General features: G+C 41.3%; 1 protein-coding gene across 2 annotated transcripts in view; it reads right to left on the bottom strand.

Moving 5' to 3' along the window:
• Nucleotides 1–17,007, bottom strand: part of atp2a3 (ATPase sarcoplasmic/endoplasmic reticulum Ca2+ transporting 3) — a 42,049-nt gene extending 25,042 nt beyond the window's left edge. The window contains exons 1-5 of one of the 2 annotated variants that reach the window (XM_072375396.1): nucleotides 16,596–17,007; nucleotides 7,743–7,760; nucleotides 7,316–7,398; nucleotides 3,642–3,746; nucleotides 2,836–2,974 (exon numbers count right to left, since the gene is read on the bottom strand). In XM_072375396.1, coding sequence (XP_072231497.1) covers nucleotides 2,836–2,974; nucleotides 3,642–3,746; nucleotides 7,316–7,398; nucleotides 7,743–7,760; nucleotides 16,596–16,713 — 463 coding nt within the window. In that variant the 5' untranslated portion in view covers nucleotides 16,714–17,007. The remainder of the gene's footprint in view (nucleotides 1–2,835; nucleotides 2,975–3,641; nucleotides 3,747–7,315; nucleotides 7,399–7,742; nucleotides 7,761–16,595) is intronic. The other variant, XM_072375395.1, reaches the window with a different exon arrangement.
• Nucleotides 17,008–18,030: the final 1,023 nt, after the last annotated feature.

Raw genomic sequence — 18,030 nt, 5'->3', positions numbered from 1 at the left:
TACTTCCATTTCCGTAGTTTTTCTACAGTTTTCTGTTCAACATCTCTGGGTTTTAAGCGAAAAAGAGTGGGAGGGGTGTGTGGGGAGAGAAGTGTGTGTTGTGACTGTGTGGGAGAGGGCTGGGGTCTGCAGGTTCACTGTAGTAGGACTGGCCGAGGGCAGAAAAAAGGCTTTTCAAACGCCTACCCGCAAACTCCTGCGGCAGCCGCCCACATATGCTCTTTATGTGCTAAAACAGAAATTTGGAGCTAATGGAGATGCTGAGTTTTGAATATTATAAAGATGAGAAATTTGTCGTGTTGCAAAAAAAAAAAAAAAAGATTTTTATTGTATAAAGTATTGTATAAAGTATTGTTTTATTTTTATTGTATAAAGTATTCACAACTAAGTATTCACAACTAACTTTAAATTGTCTGGCAAAAAGAGTTAGAACCGTTTTCCTTCCATTTAGTAAACCTTTGGTAAGATCTGAATGTCTTGCATAATATAGTGGAGCTGGGATGTTCCTTAACGTGCAGGAAAATCATGACTTGTTACCGGGAATGGCTCATTTCTGGTTTCCTTCTCTTCGGGTCCTGTGTAAACCCTCTGGTAGCTCTTGACAACCTGACCACCGCAGTCAAGCCATTCAAAAAACAGAGGAAAGTTCCAGTGGAAGCACAAATCACAACCGTCTCGTAAATGTGGCTGGCATCGCGAGGAGCAGTCGTGGAAACTTGAGTAAATATATTTATGTTCTTTTCTCTCCTCAAAGGTCAACAGTGTACCGTTTCCAATACCTCTGTGCAGTTTATTTTACCCCCAAACATTGAGCTCCCGTGGAACACCCGCAGGCTAATCTGAAGTACAGGGAAACCCTAGAAATTCAATGGAGGAAAGAACAATAATGTGTCGTCTTTGCCATCATATCCCTACACGTCTCAGTCAGAGGGGTGTGCTGGAAGATCCTTGACACAGATTTTCTAAGTGAGACGAGTGCATTGCAGTACCTACCACAGCTGTTTACCCTTGTTTAAAATTGCTTAGCAACAACATTATGTCAGACTACAAGGTGCTAAATGCATGGCTGTACATTTCACAACAATAAAACAAGTTGCACAACATTACTATCATACCTCCTCATGAGCATGCTTTGCAAGTACATGCGTTTAATACTTCAGACCAAAGGACTCTCAGCTTTGGCTGATAAGTTCCCTTTATCAAAGACAGAACTTTTTTAACCTTATATACTGTAAATGCTACTAACTGTGAAAAAATAAAAAATAAAATACAGCGCAAACTTTACTTACTTAAACTGATTTACAGTTTAAATCAGGCTAATGAGGTACTACTCTACAGTTGGAAGGGTGACAGACTGACCTTACATAACTTCACTCACCAGAGTGTCCAAACTACGGTGTAATATAAATTCAAAAGCTCTAATTGGGTTTCATCAGTTCCTACTTTGGGGACAAAGCTTAGTAGAAAGAGTAAGCATTATAACGGAGCTTTTGCCCTTTTTCCTGTATCCTTCTCACTTGTGTAAAACCATACAGAACATAAAAAGTTGTCCGTGTTGTTGTCACATGTCACCCTTCCACCTTTGCTGCAATGGGACAGCCACTATAACTGCAGCTGCTCATAATCAGTAATTATATCAAGCAGCAGATGGTTCACTTCAAGTGTTCTTAAACTCCTTCTGAACCTCGATGCCACGGAGACGAGCCAAACGGAGCAGGGACGTAGTCAAGGAGACGCAGTCAGTGTTGACAGTGACAGTGGTGGTAGGTGGCGGATGAGTGGAGTCATTTTGTTGAATTCTACCTGCATGAACTTGCCTTCCCATAACTTTGTGTGCATGCATGTGCAATTGAGGACACTGGCTGCAACAAGCCCAAATTCCACGCAAATGCCATCCGTAAGAAAAACAGCATCCAATACAGGTGTATTAAGTTTAATGAATCATACTCTCCCCATGGGAGAATCTGTTCCAAAAATGTGATTAAATCCAGTAACTGACTTGACGTGAGGATGTGAGAACTTGTCTCAAAGCCTTTCAACAATAGTTATTTGAAGGGATTGCTTGATATTCACTTTTGAAACTTCACTGAGGCCATCTCAGCATGTATCATTCCCCCCGTTTACCTCTCTCTGTTCTGATTATGAATGCCGTCATCTCTCTGTCAGAAACGCACGTCGTACATCCCCCCCCCATTCCCGCACATCACTCCGACCCCACTCAGAGAAATCAGCAGCCTTGCAAAACACAGGATTCCTCTCCTAAAACCAGTCATGTTGATGGTGATGTGATCTCTTTGGGACTTCGTGTGTGTCTGGCATGCACAGATGTTCTGGAGCCAGAGTGACAACAAGACTATTTTTAGCTGAGGCTGCCCACACATGGGCGAGTTTACAGCAGGAGAACTGTCTGCATGTGCGTGTAACATGGGGGAGTGTGAGTGAGGAGTTGACAAACATCCAGCAGCGTCCAGGTGGTGAGGTTGAGAGCATGGAAAGGAAAGGAAAGGGGGGGAAGCAAAGGAAAATTATACTGAGCCGTTATTACCACCAGTGACCACAGGGACTTGCACAGAATATTGCTCACACACACAAACGGATACAACTGAAAACCTGCTCTGGCACCTGCACATCCACAGAAAAGACTCTTATGTAATCTAGTTTGAGATATTCCACTAGTGTTTCCAAACACATGAATGGGTGGAAAAGGCTGGGTGAGTGTGTTTCTGTGGCAAAGGGAGCATACAGGCAGCCAGATGACAGCAGCGAGCACCATGTGTGGGTCAGCAAAGCATAAATTGGTCTCAGTGAATTTGGCCTGGTTTGGCCACAGCTAACCTGCCACCTCCACTATGTCCCCTGGGACTATGTCCCTGGCTTTGATCCTCTGGACAGCCTTGCGGTTCATGCGGTACACCTTCCCCATCTCTGGTTCATACTCTTTTAGAGCCTCAATAGCATTCTCTGCATTTCGTTCCTGTACAGAGATAAGAAGAGGAGAAAGTCATGTCAAGGATAACTTCAAAATGTCTTCTTGGACAGACGTTCTACTATAAATGTATCCATAAAGAAGTAATTTTGCTGTTTATGATGTCATAAAAATATACAAGGCAAACACACAAAGACGAAGAGTTGCTTTTAAAAATAAGATCCTCTGAAATTCTTAGACCAATGTGGGTAAAAAAGTTCGCACTGCCTTGAATATTGAGTGACGTGTTGCCCTGTTTCATATCAGCAGGTGAGCATCAACACAGAGAAATGCAAAATACACTGCTTCAGAAAGCATTGATGGATTCGCAGTCTTTATTTTTGATGTTTGTACAAAAGAAAAAAATATCCTGCTTCCTCTTCAACACAAATGAGCCTGGTTGGCAATTTACATGAGCTCCGTGGTTTGTTTATCCTTCGACTAGATGCGCAGACTTGACAGCAGCAGAATCGACAGTCTTGTCCCACTAAGATGTACTATTTGGACATACAAGTATATTATAAAGATCCATGTATCTATGTAATCTTCAACAGCTGAGAAACAGGATATTTTGCTTTTACCCTGACCAATGGTTCATCCATGTGACCACTAAACAGAAAGAACCAACATTTGTATACATTTTACAGAAAGGCAAAGCCTTAACAGTGACTCTCACCTGCCAGACCCCAATAACAGCATTGGCAATGAGGATTAGAAGAATAACCACAGGCTCTACAAAGGCCGTGGTTGTCTCCTCTCCTTCTTCAAACAGAGCCAACACCTAGATGGACAAACAGCACAGATTACCTCAGCCAACATATTACCCCTCCGCTGGCACAGTAGCTCAAAAACATTTTCAGGAGGAAGCTTTCTGTGAAACATCAGGAAAAAAATGCTGATGGAAAACCTGGAGAAAGAAAACCTGATTTAAATGGCATTTTGAAACTCATTTGGAAGCTTATGTCCAATGGCTGTGTATCGTTTAGCAGTAAGTGCTAACATTTTCTTTCTGAAGGTCCCCAACAGTCCAATCAGACAAAGGGCCAATACTGCTTCTCTGACATCACAACTTTTCATACCTAACCACTAAGTGGTAGTTTTACCTTGTTATTTCAACCACGCCTGAAGTGGAGTACATTTAGTTAATTAATAGCTACAGTTTTTAATCAATCAAGTTGCTGTTAACTTATTATTCTAAACATTGTCTTACTATTTTACTACTACCTAAATGTTTTAGCCATTAGTAAGCTTACCTTTGGTGAATCATTTAAACTATTTATGCATTAACTTAGTCCAAACGTGTAGTCCTGCAGTAAATAAGGATACCGAAGACACTGTCAGAGACACCACTTTTTCCTCCCTTTCTCACTGTAGAAATTCCATATAAAACACAACCACACAATGCAGTTCTAAATAGTTTAATACATTGTTAATTTCTCTCAGCAGGCTCATTTTTTGTTTTGCTAGTATAAAACTTTTAATAATTTTGACTAATCTTGCTTATGAATTTAAAATAAATGAAGGGTGTGATTGAAGAAATCATTCAGGATTTAAGGAGAGAAAAAGGCTAACTCTGAAGTCATTTCAGAGCATGTTATTGTTGGGTTGCCTGGACCACAATTACCATCCCAAAATTGACAATAAAAATAAATTAAATCAAGCAGGAAATGAGATCACCAGGCAAATAAAAACCAGTAGGAGTACTACGAATGATTTGGCCATATTTGAAACTCCCTCCTTGAAGCTTGGTTTTTACATGAGTTTATGTCAAAATACAGTTTGGATACTTTACACTCAAGCCTGTGGACGGTAGTAAAATCACACAGAATAGTCTAGGATATCTAAGAGTTTTGGATGATAAGACAGTCAGCTGTCAGTGAGACAGATATGCTTTCAGAGGAAGTATGAGCTCATCTAACCTTAAGACAGACATTACTATTTGAAATTAATAATAAATATGAACTAATCTTTCAATCAGTTATTCATAAATATTCAATTACTCAGTAAATGACCTTTGACATACACTACTGTTAATATACAGTAGCACATCTGCTACTGTATCACATCTGAAGCACATTCTAACTTTTGGAAGAACTTTCTAACTAAAAGTTCAGAAAAACAGCACAGTAGGATGATAATTCTTTGCCAGTTTGTTGCTATGAGCAACCCCTTTTGAAGAAAGATGCTGTAAAGTCAAGCCTCAAAAAGGCTACGGCATGTCAAATTGAACTTTCAAACACTACCTAAAAAGTCTTTTTTTTTCTTATTCTTGCCGAGGGTAAATATAGGCCTATCATGCTGTGTTTTATGTTAGTGTGCTTGTATCAGTTGCAGCTAGATGTAGTTATATAATGGCTGAATTCACTCAGCAAATAATAAAAGAGAAAAAGCCCAACACGAAAAAAATAAGTCTCCATTATTTTATCAATGGCAGATTCAGAAATGAAGACGACTGCACCAGAAAAGCAATTCTGTTATAGAAGGGGATAAAGTGGATCTGCACTGCAATGGTGTGATGGGCCCTATCAAATGACAGCTGAGTATATTCTCGGTTGAGTATTGAGCAGAGTGTACGCTACGGTGAACATGGTCGATAGCTCATCATTCCCTCTCATTTGGGGCGGTAAATCTCCCTTTTGACTGAGCCGAGACTGAAGGGCAACAATGGAAGCCCTCTCAGTAAGGATGGCTCAAAAGACACTTCAAACAATCATCACACATTCAGAGAGTGGCTTGAATGCTCAACTCCTACTTTCTCAAGAGTTAAAATGGAGATCAGAGTAGGATTTCTTTTGTGTTTTGTTAATTTACTGAGGAAAGTTGTTTAAAATTTAAACATTTGCATTTGGAAATTAATGCAAAATAAAAATTCAGCTACATGACTGGGTTTTAAAAGTGTCATAACCAAAGTAAACGTCTACTTATAGCTAACGTCTAACTTATAGCAGATGGCCCAGAATATCTGAACATCCCCAGAGTTTCTAAGGGCCACAGCAATGTGACAAAAACAACGCATTAATTTCGAATCAATTCAAAAACATGCCAGATGACCTACTGTAATTTTTATGTGTCATTCTACACTCATTAACCTAACCTTACATAGTGAGTAAGTGCTTTGATTTTACTGGTGGCTAATTTGGCCTTTCTAAGTGGCTCTGCCCTACTAAATGCTAAAAAAAGGCAGTGGCTCACAATGAGCGTGTGGCTTCAGTAAATAAAGCCAAAACAAACAAACAAACAAACAAAAAAAAATCAAAACTGTTTGATAAACTTTAGGATAACCACCAAATTATTTGTGAATTAAACCCCATTTTTTGCAGTAAATTTGCTTACATACACATACATTAAAGTAGCTTAACTTGTCCCCCTTTTTTGCCTTGTGGTATTTATTGCTATACGTCATTGCCGTGTCATGCAAAGGAGGCAGGAGAATCTAATAATCTCAATTTGAATATATTCAAAATTACAATCAAATGAGCTCCAGGTTAGGGTTTAACTTGAACTCAGCTTTGCTCTGCTTTTGCCACTCCCTATGATTACAGTGGAAACATAGAAAACAGTCAGCAAACCGAGACATTAAAGGACTCAAATGTGGGTCCTAAATTAAACTGCTATTGACATAGTTCTAATTTCAAGTCATATCAGTGACCAGAAACCTCACTTTCCCGGCTAAGCTGAAAGCTCTCCAGGCAACCATGACACTGTGAAGCACTGGGTCCTGTGCTGCAGTGGAACGGGGGCTGTTTTCCACAATAAACAGGGTGAAAAAAGTCAGCCCACGCTCCAGAGTCCTGCACTGCGAACCTCTCACTGACACAAGGAGCTTAGATATATTTTGTGTCATGTACATTTTTAGAGCCATTTTCCAGCTTTCAAAAAATAGCAACAGCAATTTCATCCCAAGACAGTGGGGGAGTGCTGTAATAGATGGAAAAAAAGTTATTATGCAGGCAGGATTCCCTAACTCCACCCCTCTGCGACCTTCTCCACCCTGAGGCTGCAACCAGGATCACAGTTTGAAGCACCACAGCAGAAAGAGTTTAGATTGATAGTTTTGTTTCCAGTTTGGCAGGAGTGCCTGTTCCTAACACAGAAGTCACAGCAACACTGGGTGGAAAAGCCTGTATTATACAATTTTCCACATGAGAGAGGACTGTTATCCAGGCTGACCAGAGATCTAACAAGGGAATAAGACTGCATAAGACTAGTAGAGCAGTCTAATCTAGTTCACAATTTCCTACTCATTGTCCAATTAGGGTCTCAAATCCCACTGGGTTACATTTAAGAATCAAGATCGAGAACAAATCTGAGGAGAGCCACTGGCATTTCAATTAGCTGGTTTGTACTCACAAAGGAGACGCATGCAGCTAGAAGCAGGATCCTGACCATGAGGTCTTCAAATTGCTCCACCACCAGCTCCCACAGGGACTTGCCTGAAATATGCAAACACAAATCACACACCTCTCTGCATCACACATGATTTAACGTTGAAGTGTTTTGGTATACAGGACTTGAAAGGTGTCCATATGCTTATGGGTGGCAAGGACAAACAAGATGTATTGACATTCGCTTTATTACAGTGAAAACCAGCTGTAAAGAAAGACCATGGGTGTATTTACACAAGACTAGTTGTGTGTGCTCATGGGTGGAGAACTGCTAAAGTGTACAATCCTCAAGTTTATCCCTTGGCCTTTTTTAAAGTGAAGATCTAGACTCAATATCCTTAACCAGGTAAAAAACAGCTTATTTGAAAGGAAAAAAAAATACAAATATTTACCTTCTTCAGCTGGAAGTTCTGTGGATGTCACACCATGTCAGATGCAAGGGAGTAAAATGGGTGAAGCCGGAGAGGGAGGGAAGGGTGGGGGTGCAAGAAAGAGAAAGAGCAGTTAATACACTTGGTTAACTTAGACTGGCTCAGAGATGCACGGACACGTACAAATTGTTCTGTGGAATCATGCTGCTTGGTTATGATTAAATGATCTGTGCACAGACGGAGCAGCAACACTGTTTTTAAAGTAGAGAATTACAATCTGCAATTGTATTGTTGCCAACATAAAAAAAAGACTACTACATCCAACTGTAAGATATGCTCTATTTAGGGAATATTGTCTGATGATGATGATGATGGAAATTCCACTTTCAAACCAACAGACATTACTTCCACATCTCGTTCAAATGTATCTCCAGTGAAGCAGACTCATTTCAGAATGGTTGTTTTGTTGGACAGCTAAAAAAAGAAGAAATGCAAGTGATTTAGTATGTGGGTACAATCCCACAGAAACATATCCCAGAATTCAAACACATTGCTCTTTTCTTCCACATAACCCCCCCCCCCTTGGCACTCTGAAACAAACTGAGCATCTTATCCACTCCTATTTGAAAACCAGAACACAACACCCACCACACATTAGTCACTTGTGTGAATAGAAAACACATCAGTCATCCTCTAAAATCATTCCAATTGACAAGTACTGTTGATTCATGTCACCACAGTGAAGTTGAAGCATGCTTAGTCACCGCTTTTTTTTTTCAGGTTCTCATCAAGTCTAAACGCAAAGTACGTAACAAACCACCTCCATCACATCTGAGGAATATGGAAAGTGTTGCTTAACAACATCTGATTGGCTTGATTTCAGCTGGATTTTGTGTATTTGTCAACTCTAAGCCTCATAATAACTCTTTAATCCCTGCCCTCCAAGAATTTGCTTTGTTTATTTAAAGTAAGCAAAACCCTGAATTATAGCATTCATTACCGAACGACTGAAGGAAAGCAGCTTTATTTAGAGAAGAGTGGGCTGTAACACGAAATGATAGCAGTATTCTCCTCCATGCAGTGGAAACCTCGTGTTTCTCTGCATGTTTTGACCACACTGTGCAGCACGAGTAACAAACGTGACCCTGTGCAGAGAGGGGTTGGAAAGAGGAAAGCCCATGACGTGAGCCTAAAGCCTCCTTCCAAAAACAAACATCTCAGCTACTCACGTGTCACTACGGAAAGAGAAATCATTTCATTTTTGGGAAAAGTTTTTGAATGAAATGATGGTGTAAAAGTGATGACTAGGACAATTTCAGGAGGAAAACTGTTCTGAATTTGGTTTGTAATAAAATTAAGGGCAGCAAAGAGGCCCGTTGACAACCAAATAACCAATGTAGCAGCATAAAAAGGTCTTACTCGTGCATTAAAGGCCAGCAATTGGATTTTACAGTGCCTCAAGGTAGATCTGCACATGAAATGCTGAATTATTGACTCTGAAATGTTTGAGAAAACAACCTTTATGCACAGAGGTCACCTCTCTGCTCCACAACAGACCCTCGTCAGCTAGTGTAATAATAGCCTATGACTCATTGTGAATAGCTTTTCAAACTTGCTGTCTGGAGGGTTTTCAGAGTTCAGATTGGACACGGTTGAACTCACGGGAGACGTATGGCTGCAGCGTGCCAGCAGCAGCAGAAATGTGCAGAAGTGGGTTCTGCTGTTTTCCATGCTCCACCAGTCTGACATAAGTCCATTCCCCCATTACTGTGCCTCACTGGTTGTATAATGAATTTATGGAGGACAAAGAAGGACTGACTGAAAGGACGAGACAGACAAGAGGGTAAGGGGAGGGGGGTGGTTACAGAGAGGGAAAGAGCTGGAGGTGTTGAGCGGGGTTCCCCGGCTTCCCCCTGCCAAGGATTCCCTCCCAGTCATCTGGGCTGTGTCGACCCGAGGCTTGCCCAGGAACATTCCTGAACACTGACTTCACCTCTCACTCTCCCTGTCCCCATAGCACCTCCTCCCTCCTCACAGCCCAGACAATGAATAAAAGAGGCTGTTTATGTACAGCAGGAAAAAAAAAAAAAGGGAAAAAAAAAAAGAAATCGAGCAGTGCCAAGCTGAGGGGAGACACTTCCTGGAGACAGTTGCCAACAACAGCAACAGGGAGATGAATTCTGCGTCCAGAGAGTCAGGAAGCAACGCAGGAAACTGTCCATCAATTTATTCAAACTGCACATAATCTGCTGATAAAGGAGCTTTCAGTGCAAGCTCCTTTCTCATCTCTTTCTATACACACTGAATCTATTAAAGGAAAAAAAATTACATCACATCTGAGTATGGTTAAGCAGTTTTAAAAAGCTTAGGTTCAGGCTGTCTTGTGAAAACAGGAAAGTTTACAGCAGTTGCCTTAGAGACAGGGCTGTTGAAGGCAACTTGAAAACAAGGTAACGTGCCAGTGTTTGTCAAAATTTACCAAGAATGGGCGTTATGCAATCAGTAGGGCCGTGATACAGCATACTTTTGACCACAGGAGATAAAGACCCCGCACACTGTGATGTAGATAAGCTCATTTTTATGCTCCACATTCTGCTAACACACTGTTAGCATGAGTGGTAACACACACTCAAGCAGACACACCTCCAAATACACAAGCTTGTCGTCTAGCTGGTTAAAAGTTGGAAGTGGGTGTGTGGAGGCAGGCTAATAAGCTAAGACTTGTGCTCCCGCGCCATCCACTAACCCAGAGAACATAAAACAGGCCTATAAATACCATGATGGTAACCCCTAATGATGGCTTTCTATATCCACTCAATTTCCTAATGCATTCTCCCACTGGAAAAGGTCTGAATGCATTAACCATATCAAATGTGAATGATAAATGTACATCAATCGTTACCCTAACATTATTATCTCTGCCACACAGACTACAGTGCAGGTAACTGCAGAGGACAGGTCTCATGAAGTCAGTGTTTCCTTTCTTTCACACCGGCACCAGAAAGCCAGCAAGACTGGTGGGAAGTGCTGACACTACAGAATTTTATCAGGAATAAATGCAAACAAATAGATGTTGAACAGATAAATATTGAAATGAAAAACATGTTCTGAATTCTGATGGTTTTATTAAAGAGGGAATAAGATTGTCCAGTTCCAAGAGAAATCGGCTTTTTTACGGCTTTCAAGAAAGCCACCATCAAAATCCTACAAAGATCTTAGAATGTACACTTTAACAAGTTCAATAATATTGTTTCAAAAGTTGCATAGTCATAAAATTGTTAAGATGAACATTGTAAAAATGTTACTGCTGCTTGAGGAAAAAACACCATGCAAGCACCATGGCTTCCTCTGATACTGGCATCATTTAATGCATCACTGAAATGATCAAATCAGAAGATTACCAAGGCATTATAGAGCAAAATGTGGCACCTAGTGTCAGAAATCTGGGTTTGAGGCGAATGTTTTCAGTCCTGAGCAGACCACCAAACCAAAGTGGAAAAGAATGCTCACAACGCAGTGGCATCAATAATCCTGTTCAGCTCTGTATATATAACGATGCCATAGCTATTGAAATTAATCTCAAATATCGTGATCATAAAGTAGTCAAGTATTTTATGCATAGTTTGAAGAATCTAACCAAATAAAAAGTGGCTCAGACAAAAAGGAAACAAAAACTTAATGTAAACCCCATGGTGACACAAATCTAAGCATAATTAGTTTTTGTGTTTTTTATAGTTGTAATGAATTCAGCTGTTATGAAACTGTTGAATTAGTCATTCTGAAATACAAGTGATTCCTGTATATATATATATATATATATGACGTTTTTAACAGCTCACCAACTCAGAGTTTCTGAACCATCACAAGAGGAGGTGCCAAAAGGATATTCATGTGTTGCATTTGTGCTGGTCAACAGTATATTTTTTAAAGCAACAGAATGATAATCAACCTGCTTTATCAAGTCAACATATGGCTAACATTTAAAACCCGTCGACACAGCTCGAGATTCTGAAAGGACTCTCACACATTCAGCTAAGAAAAGACAATGTTTCATCTCAGTGAGGCAATTTACATGCACAGCAAGAGAAAAACAGAGAACACCTGTGGAAATTATGTCTTGCTCAATACAATTAGTTTTATTTCAGTTTTGATTAGTGGGCCAACTTGTAATTCTGATCACGCTCGAAACACAGAAGTGGAAAAAAAAGTGTCAAAGTGTCAAAGTTGCATTAGAAAATGTCCCAGGCTTAGGTTAGCAGCAGAGTGAAAATGCAGCCCATTACTTAAGATATGACATCTGAGTTCATGTAATGGACATAAATTTGGTCTCAAACAGCACAAATACACTGCTTACTGCACATTGGATACAGGTCTAAATGAACACTAAAAACACACATAAATGGCACTTTACCCCAACCTAACCCTAACACCACATCATACCACAGAGTTCTGCCAGCAAGTCAAAGAGGAAAAGGCCCTGTCAACTGAATAGGACACTCATGAGATGATTAACACTGGGCTGATATCTTGTCAGGCCTTAAAGCTTCCTCTTTGAGGTCACAGCTGTACAAAGAGACACTTTTTTTCAATATCAGAACAGGGGAGGAAGATGGCACTAGGCTGCTCAGTAGGCAACTATAGTAGTTAAATGCTGTGAAAACAGTCAGCAATTCCTAAAACAGCAGACCGAAATATCTGTTAACACCAAGCTATTCATAGGCTTTATTCTAGGGTTAGAAACCAGAGCGACGCTTCTATCCAATCAAAAGACAGTGCAGTACAACTTCACTGATATCAGTCCTGAAGCAAGAGAGGCTGTATACAACACTGACACGAGAGGTGTGTTGCAATAACAGGTAGTGTGATGTGAGCTTGCTCACGTCAAGTTATGTTGCCTTTTGCTTTACCAAAATGATATAAAGTCTTCTGATTATACTTTTAAACAAACCCGATCAAAATACCAAAATCGTGAATGACTTAGTCCCACAGGGAAGTTTGTCTGCGTACCTGAACACAACACTTTATTTTAGGAAACTCCTAGATACACCATCTGGTTCCATAGATGTTCAATACAACTACGAGAAGTAGACTTCTTCACACAGCATCTGTTTTGCTCCCACTGAATATCCATCTGAAGAAATTGAACACTAAAAGAAACACAGTTTGGGATATCTACTCAAACGTGTTACAGCTGTGGCTCTGTCAAACATCTTGGTGTACACATCTCCTCAGTGGACCAGACCTCACTGCAGCGGCAGCATGCAGGCACTCAGTGACTCATCATCTTAACATAAGGCCATGACCATGACTGACAGATGCAGAAGTGGGAGGGAAGAAGGCGAGTGACAAGCTAGAACATGATCACAGCTCCTTTGAAGGCAGCTGAACAGGCACACACAGAGCACACTAGAACAGGGAAGTGACTCAACACCCTTCAGGACTTCAAATTTCTTTTTCTGCATCTTAACTCTCCCTTTTTAAGCCCACAAAGTGCCAATACTGTCACGGTTCACAGCAACTATCAACTGGACAATTTTCAAAAGAATGGAAGTTGACAACCCCTGACAGAGTTGTGCTCTGCAATGTGCACTCGTGCTGTTGTGGAGGAGGAGGAGGAGCAGGAAACGGCACAACGTCTCATCAGATTTCAAACACATAGCTCGAAAGTTAGGGCGTTCTTATGTCAAGCTGCACAACAGGAAGAGATGCAGTACCTTGAGTGAGATCACTGTAGGGGAAGTTGTAATTGTTATCTGTGGCAGAACCCAGAGTGAAGAAACATTTTTGAAATTAACTGGAATGGCATCACATAATGATCACAATCAGACATGTCAGCGACCTTTATGCTGCCAGTGGTTGATTGCATGTCCTCTTTTGGAAAGCAAGCACACAAGTGTAACAATTTAATCAAAAAGACCATGCAAATTAAACATGATTGAGCGCACTGCCGAGTTTGCTAACAAATGAAAAAGATTATTTGTTTAAAGTCTTTACTGCTACCAGCACTGTTGGACATTTCCACCAGACAGAGTCAACAAACAGAACACTTCGCACCGTATCACGATGGAGCCGTGACACGCATGCCAAGGTTGTTTAACCTGAATGTGTTGTGCAATTTTCTCTCTTTGTGGGAGTGTCCAATGGCATATTCACATCCTAGAGCAATTTCTGAAAGCTCTCCAACTGTGCAAAGTCGCTCTCAAGAAAGTAACTCTTAGTTCAACAGTAGCATTTGAAGTCTGTTGGACTAAAGCTTGAAGGAAATTCTCCTAAAGAAGACCAATTGCTAAATGTCCTCCAGTATTCTGTGAAAAAAAGATCATCTTCTTCAAACACTTCTTCATTTGAGTGTCAGTTTCTTTGAAGACTGACATCCGGGGACCACCCCCACCCAACACACACACTTAAAAATAAATAAATAAAGTTTGTGGGGATCATTTTCCTGCCACTTTCTAAAACTGTTGTGAGTGCACAGGACACAGTGATCAAGCACTGCAAGCTGGAACAGCACAGACCTTATCTGTGCACCCACAAGCACAGAAAGTGTGCAAGAGTGTGGTAGACTTCCTCTTCTCTTTACTCCATCACTATCAACTATTTCACAATGAAGGTGATAAACTGCCTTGTAAAATGGAGGTGCGTGTAGTTTCTGACAGCACTTCAACTAAATGCCTCTCGTGCCTGTGAATTAAGTTGAAAATAACGGAGGTGCTACTAGACCACAAATGGGAGGTGTGAATAAAAGGCCAGCCTCCTCCTCTCTGCAGCACAGACTGCAGTGTAGAAAAGGCCGTCCAGATGTGGCAGCTAAGCTTATTTTCCAGCATCTCAGAAAGGGATCAGAAACTCTGACGCTGCTCGGGGGGGGGGGGGGGGGGGGGGGGGGGGGCACAGCACATCAAAGCGCCGACATAAGGCCCCACAGCCAAGATATCACTCACCTGTCTTTCATACAGCATTGAATATCTGCATAAATGAAATGCATGAATAAGAGAGTTTGAGATAACGTTGACATCTACACTCTTGGAATGGAAAATCTTCACAACTGGGCCAAATTATGAAACCTCACAGTGGTGTTTCCCATTTTTTTAACTCTACTAAACCTATCAAAGTAATGAAGCGAGACACACTCATCATGCTTCAGCTGAGTGGATAGCTAACAGCCAGAGATGGTTCTGGAAAACCAGTCATGGATAATATCCTTCATCCATATCCACAGGCAGTGTGTAAATCCTCTCTACGCTCGTGGGGGAGTGTTAACTCTTAGTCGAACATGTCACGTCACCCTCCTCCTACAGACACTTGGAGTAGCCCTTTGAAGGCAGATCACATCATTTTTATCCCGTCTTTTCCTTCTTCCCAAACTGAGGTAAAATTCGAACTCAAAGGGGATCTTATTTGTGGACATGTTTTGGGTTAATGATTTTGCCGGTAATGACATCCTGCTAACTAGACAGTGCACGCAGAGCAATGTCAGCAATCCACTCACAAACTGCTTTGAACAGATGCTTCATTGGAATAAAACACAGACGCTCACACGGAGTTCTTGCTTAACGTTCAAAGTCTGTGGTTTTTCCACAGAGGGGAAGGAGCCATTTAGCTGTCGCACATCACTCTGCAATGACATACATCAAAACTAACAAACAAATCTAAGTCACTCAGATGCCGTTTTTTAAGCATTTATGGCTCATTGAAAAGAAGTAGAGCCCCTAAGCAGTAAGCCCTGGGAGGGCAAAGGGTATTCCCTCCCTCCAGCATTTGTCTGCAACACGCTCTCACAAGGCAGGAAGTTAACAGCTAAAAGTGAAAGAGATGTTATCTGTGGCAAGACGTTGCTTTTTTTCCATGAAGTCATCAGAAGCCCCTGGGTAGAGTGGCTGGCTTGCAACAAAAGGGCTACTGTTCGACTGGCACAATGTGCCACTCTACTCCACAGCTTGGCCACACATGCAAATGACAGGCCGGGAGTGAAAGGTGTGCTGATGTCAGGTTTGACCTCAGCATGAAAATGCTCCTCAAACACCATGCGCATGAGGTGTTAAAGACTCGGGGCTGAGGGTGTCTGTGTGTGACAGCTGCCACATGAACCACACCACTCAACAGAAGCAACACATTTACTCAAACATCAACTTTACTTGTAGCTACTGTTTTGATAGCAGAGCTCAGTGCTTATGTGATCTTTATAAAATAGTCTACTAAAAAGGCTGAACACATTCACTTTCCTCTGTTATCTTGTAATATGAAACGCACAGTATACTATAGGCCACAGGAAGAGCAACTGTTGAAAGTGAAAACTGGTTGTTCAACTGTTTTTTTTTCACTCTTCCATCGTCTTCCACCTTTAGTAGCCTGAGCCAGCCTGCTCTTCACTTCCTGATCCCTGCATGACAGTCTGGGTATTATATTCTCACACATACAGCTGCGTGCACGATCAATACTTGATCTAAGAGGGTTTCTTTTCATTCAGCTTTTCAGGTTCTCATCTGAGCAACATGACCTACCCTCAAACCACACCTGACATTCGGCCTCCTCAAAGCGGCTGGACTATCAAATAAAATAGATTAATTACTGCAGTAGAGTTTATTGCCTTTCCAGACCCGTTAATAGGTGTTCTTAACTTTCTCAAGTGCAGTGAACGCTGAATGATTTCAACACAGGGATGTGCATCAATTACTGCACCACTTACATTTCCACCTCTGTGCGCCAGAGGGAAATGTATAGGGTTCGTTTTTTTACGCGCATGGTCTGCCTCAGCTTGAAATGTAACGGCTGTGAGGGATTTCCTGGCAAATGTATCGATGCAGGTTATACTACGCACTCCCTATGGACTGAAATTAATCAAGAGTGGAATAATGTGCATAGCAAACTACTCACCATTTGGTCCATATTTCTCGAAATTGACTTTGACCTGTTCCAGAGTCAGTCCAGTGTTCTCGTTCACACCGAAGTTGTCTAAAACTTCAGTCGCAGACTTAGTGTGCGCATTTTCCATCTTGGTGAAGGGGACTTCAGATGATCAGATCGAAATGCATGTAGTTGAGTAACATCAACTGTGGCAATCGGAGGGTGCGCGGGTGGGGGGGCGGTTGAAACAGCGGTAATTTCCACCGATGGTCGTGCAAGCGGTTGGTGTTGTTCTGCCACCTGTCCCCCCTGAAGAAAACCTCCGGATCCGCGGTTCAGGCGCTGTGGTCCTTGTGTCGCTCGGCTGTCGCTGCTACTTCATCTCCATCTGAAGGTGTGCTATGTCTGTGCAGCCGCAGACCGCCTCTTGGCTGTTGAGCACTCCCTCCTGAGCTCTCATTGGCTGCGTGTACCTGAGCTCAGGGTCCCGCTGCTTCAGCCACTTCAAACGAGATACGTTCAACTGTGTGGCGTGGAGCAGGGTAATGACTCGTAGTTAATGCTGACGTATTCCTAAAAGGGAATTGTCTTTTTATTTTTTTTTGGGGCCAACAACTTCATCACAGTCAGATAACCTTCAGCAGCCTCTTTCAGCTCCAGGGGCGCTGAAGCGCGTCGTTCAAAGACAGCGCTTTTTTTTTATTGTGTGTTTTATCCTGTTTATGTGTGGGCAGAGCTATAGTTACAGTTACATGTGGGACACTGTACATTGGTCTTCAATAGAATCGTAGCGCTATTTAAAAGTATATGTCAATGATCTTTAAATGTTCGAAAACAAAAATGAGGTGGACTCATTTTCCCCCCTCTTGTTTAAAAAGATAGCAACTGTTCCCCTGAGGCAATTTTCCACTGAAAGCTGTCCTAAACACAACACGGCTCGTTATTTGTGGTTTGAAAGCAATTCTGAGGAATCAGCCAGGGTGAACAAAAAAGAAATGTTGTTACCTAAAAAGCGTGTGCATAAAGACATGCGTTTTTTAACCCATGAATGAATGTTTCCAATAAACTCCTAAGTATAACCTCTAAATTATTATTATTTTACAGTATATGCAAAAATAAAGAAAAGACAGGAGAGAAAAGACAACCATAGGAAGTGAGTACAGTCATAGTCCCTAGACCTAAGTTTGTAGGATCTATTTTTAGCTTCCAACATGCAGTTTCACAGCACAACTGAAACTATATGTGATGTAGGGGTATGGTGGTTGATTCAAACACTTAGGTTGAACATTGATCGGTTAAATATAAATGCAGCATCACAACCACTATTATAAAATGTCCATATAAACACTCAAAATGCTTAGGTAACACTTTTATTTCTACAAAAACAATCTTTCTAAAATACGTGTAAACATGTTAGTCCGATCGAAACTGCACAAAACCCCCATCTAATGAGGTTGGGAATCAC

This window comes from Leuresthes tenuis, unplaced genomic scaffold (assembly GCF_036924035.1).
Source record: "Leuresthes tenuis unplaced genomic scaffold, fLeuTen1.0.hap1 SCAF_21, whole genome shotgun sequence".
NCBI classification, from domain to species: domain Eukaryota; kingdom Metazoa; phylum Chordata; class Actinopteri; order Atheriniformes; family Atherinopsidae; genus Leuresthes; species Leuresthes tenuis.
Note: the sequence above shows the minus strand (reverse complement) of the source record. Positions and strands in the feature narration are given on the sequence as shown.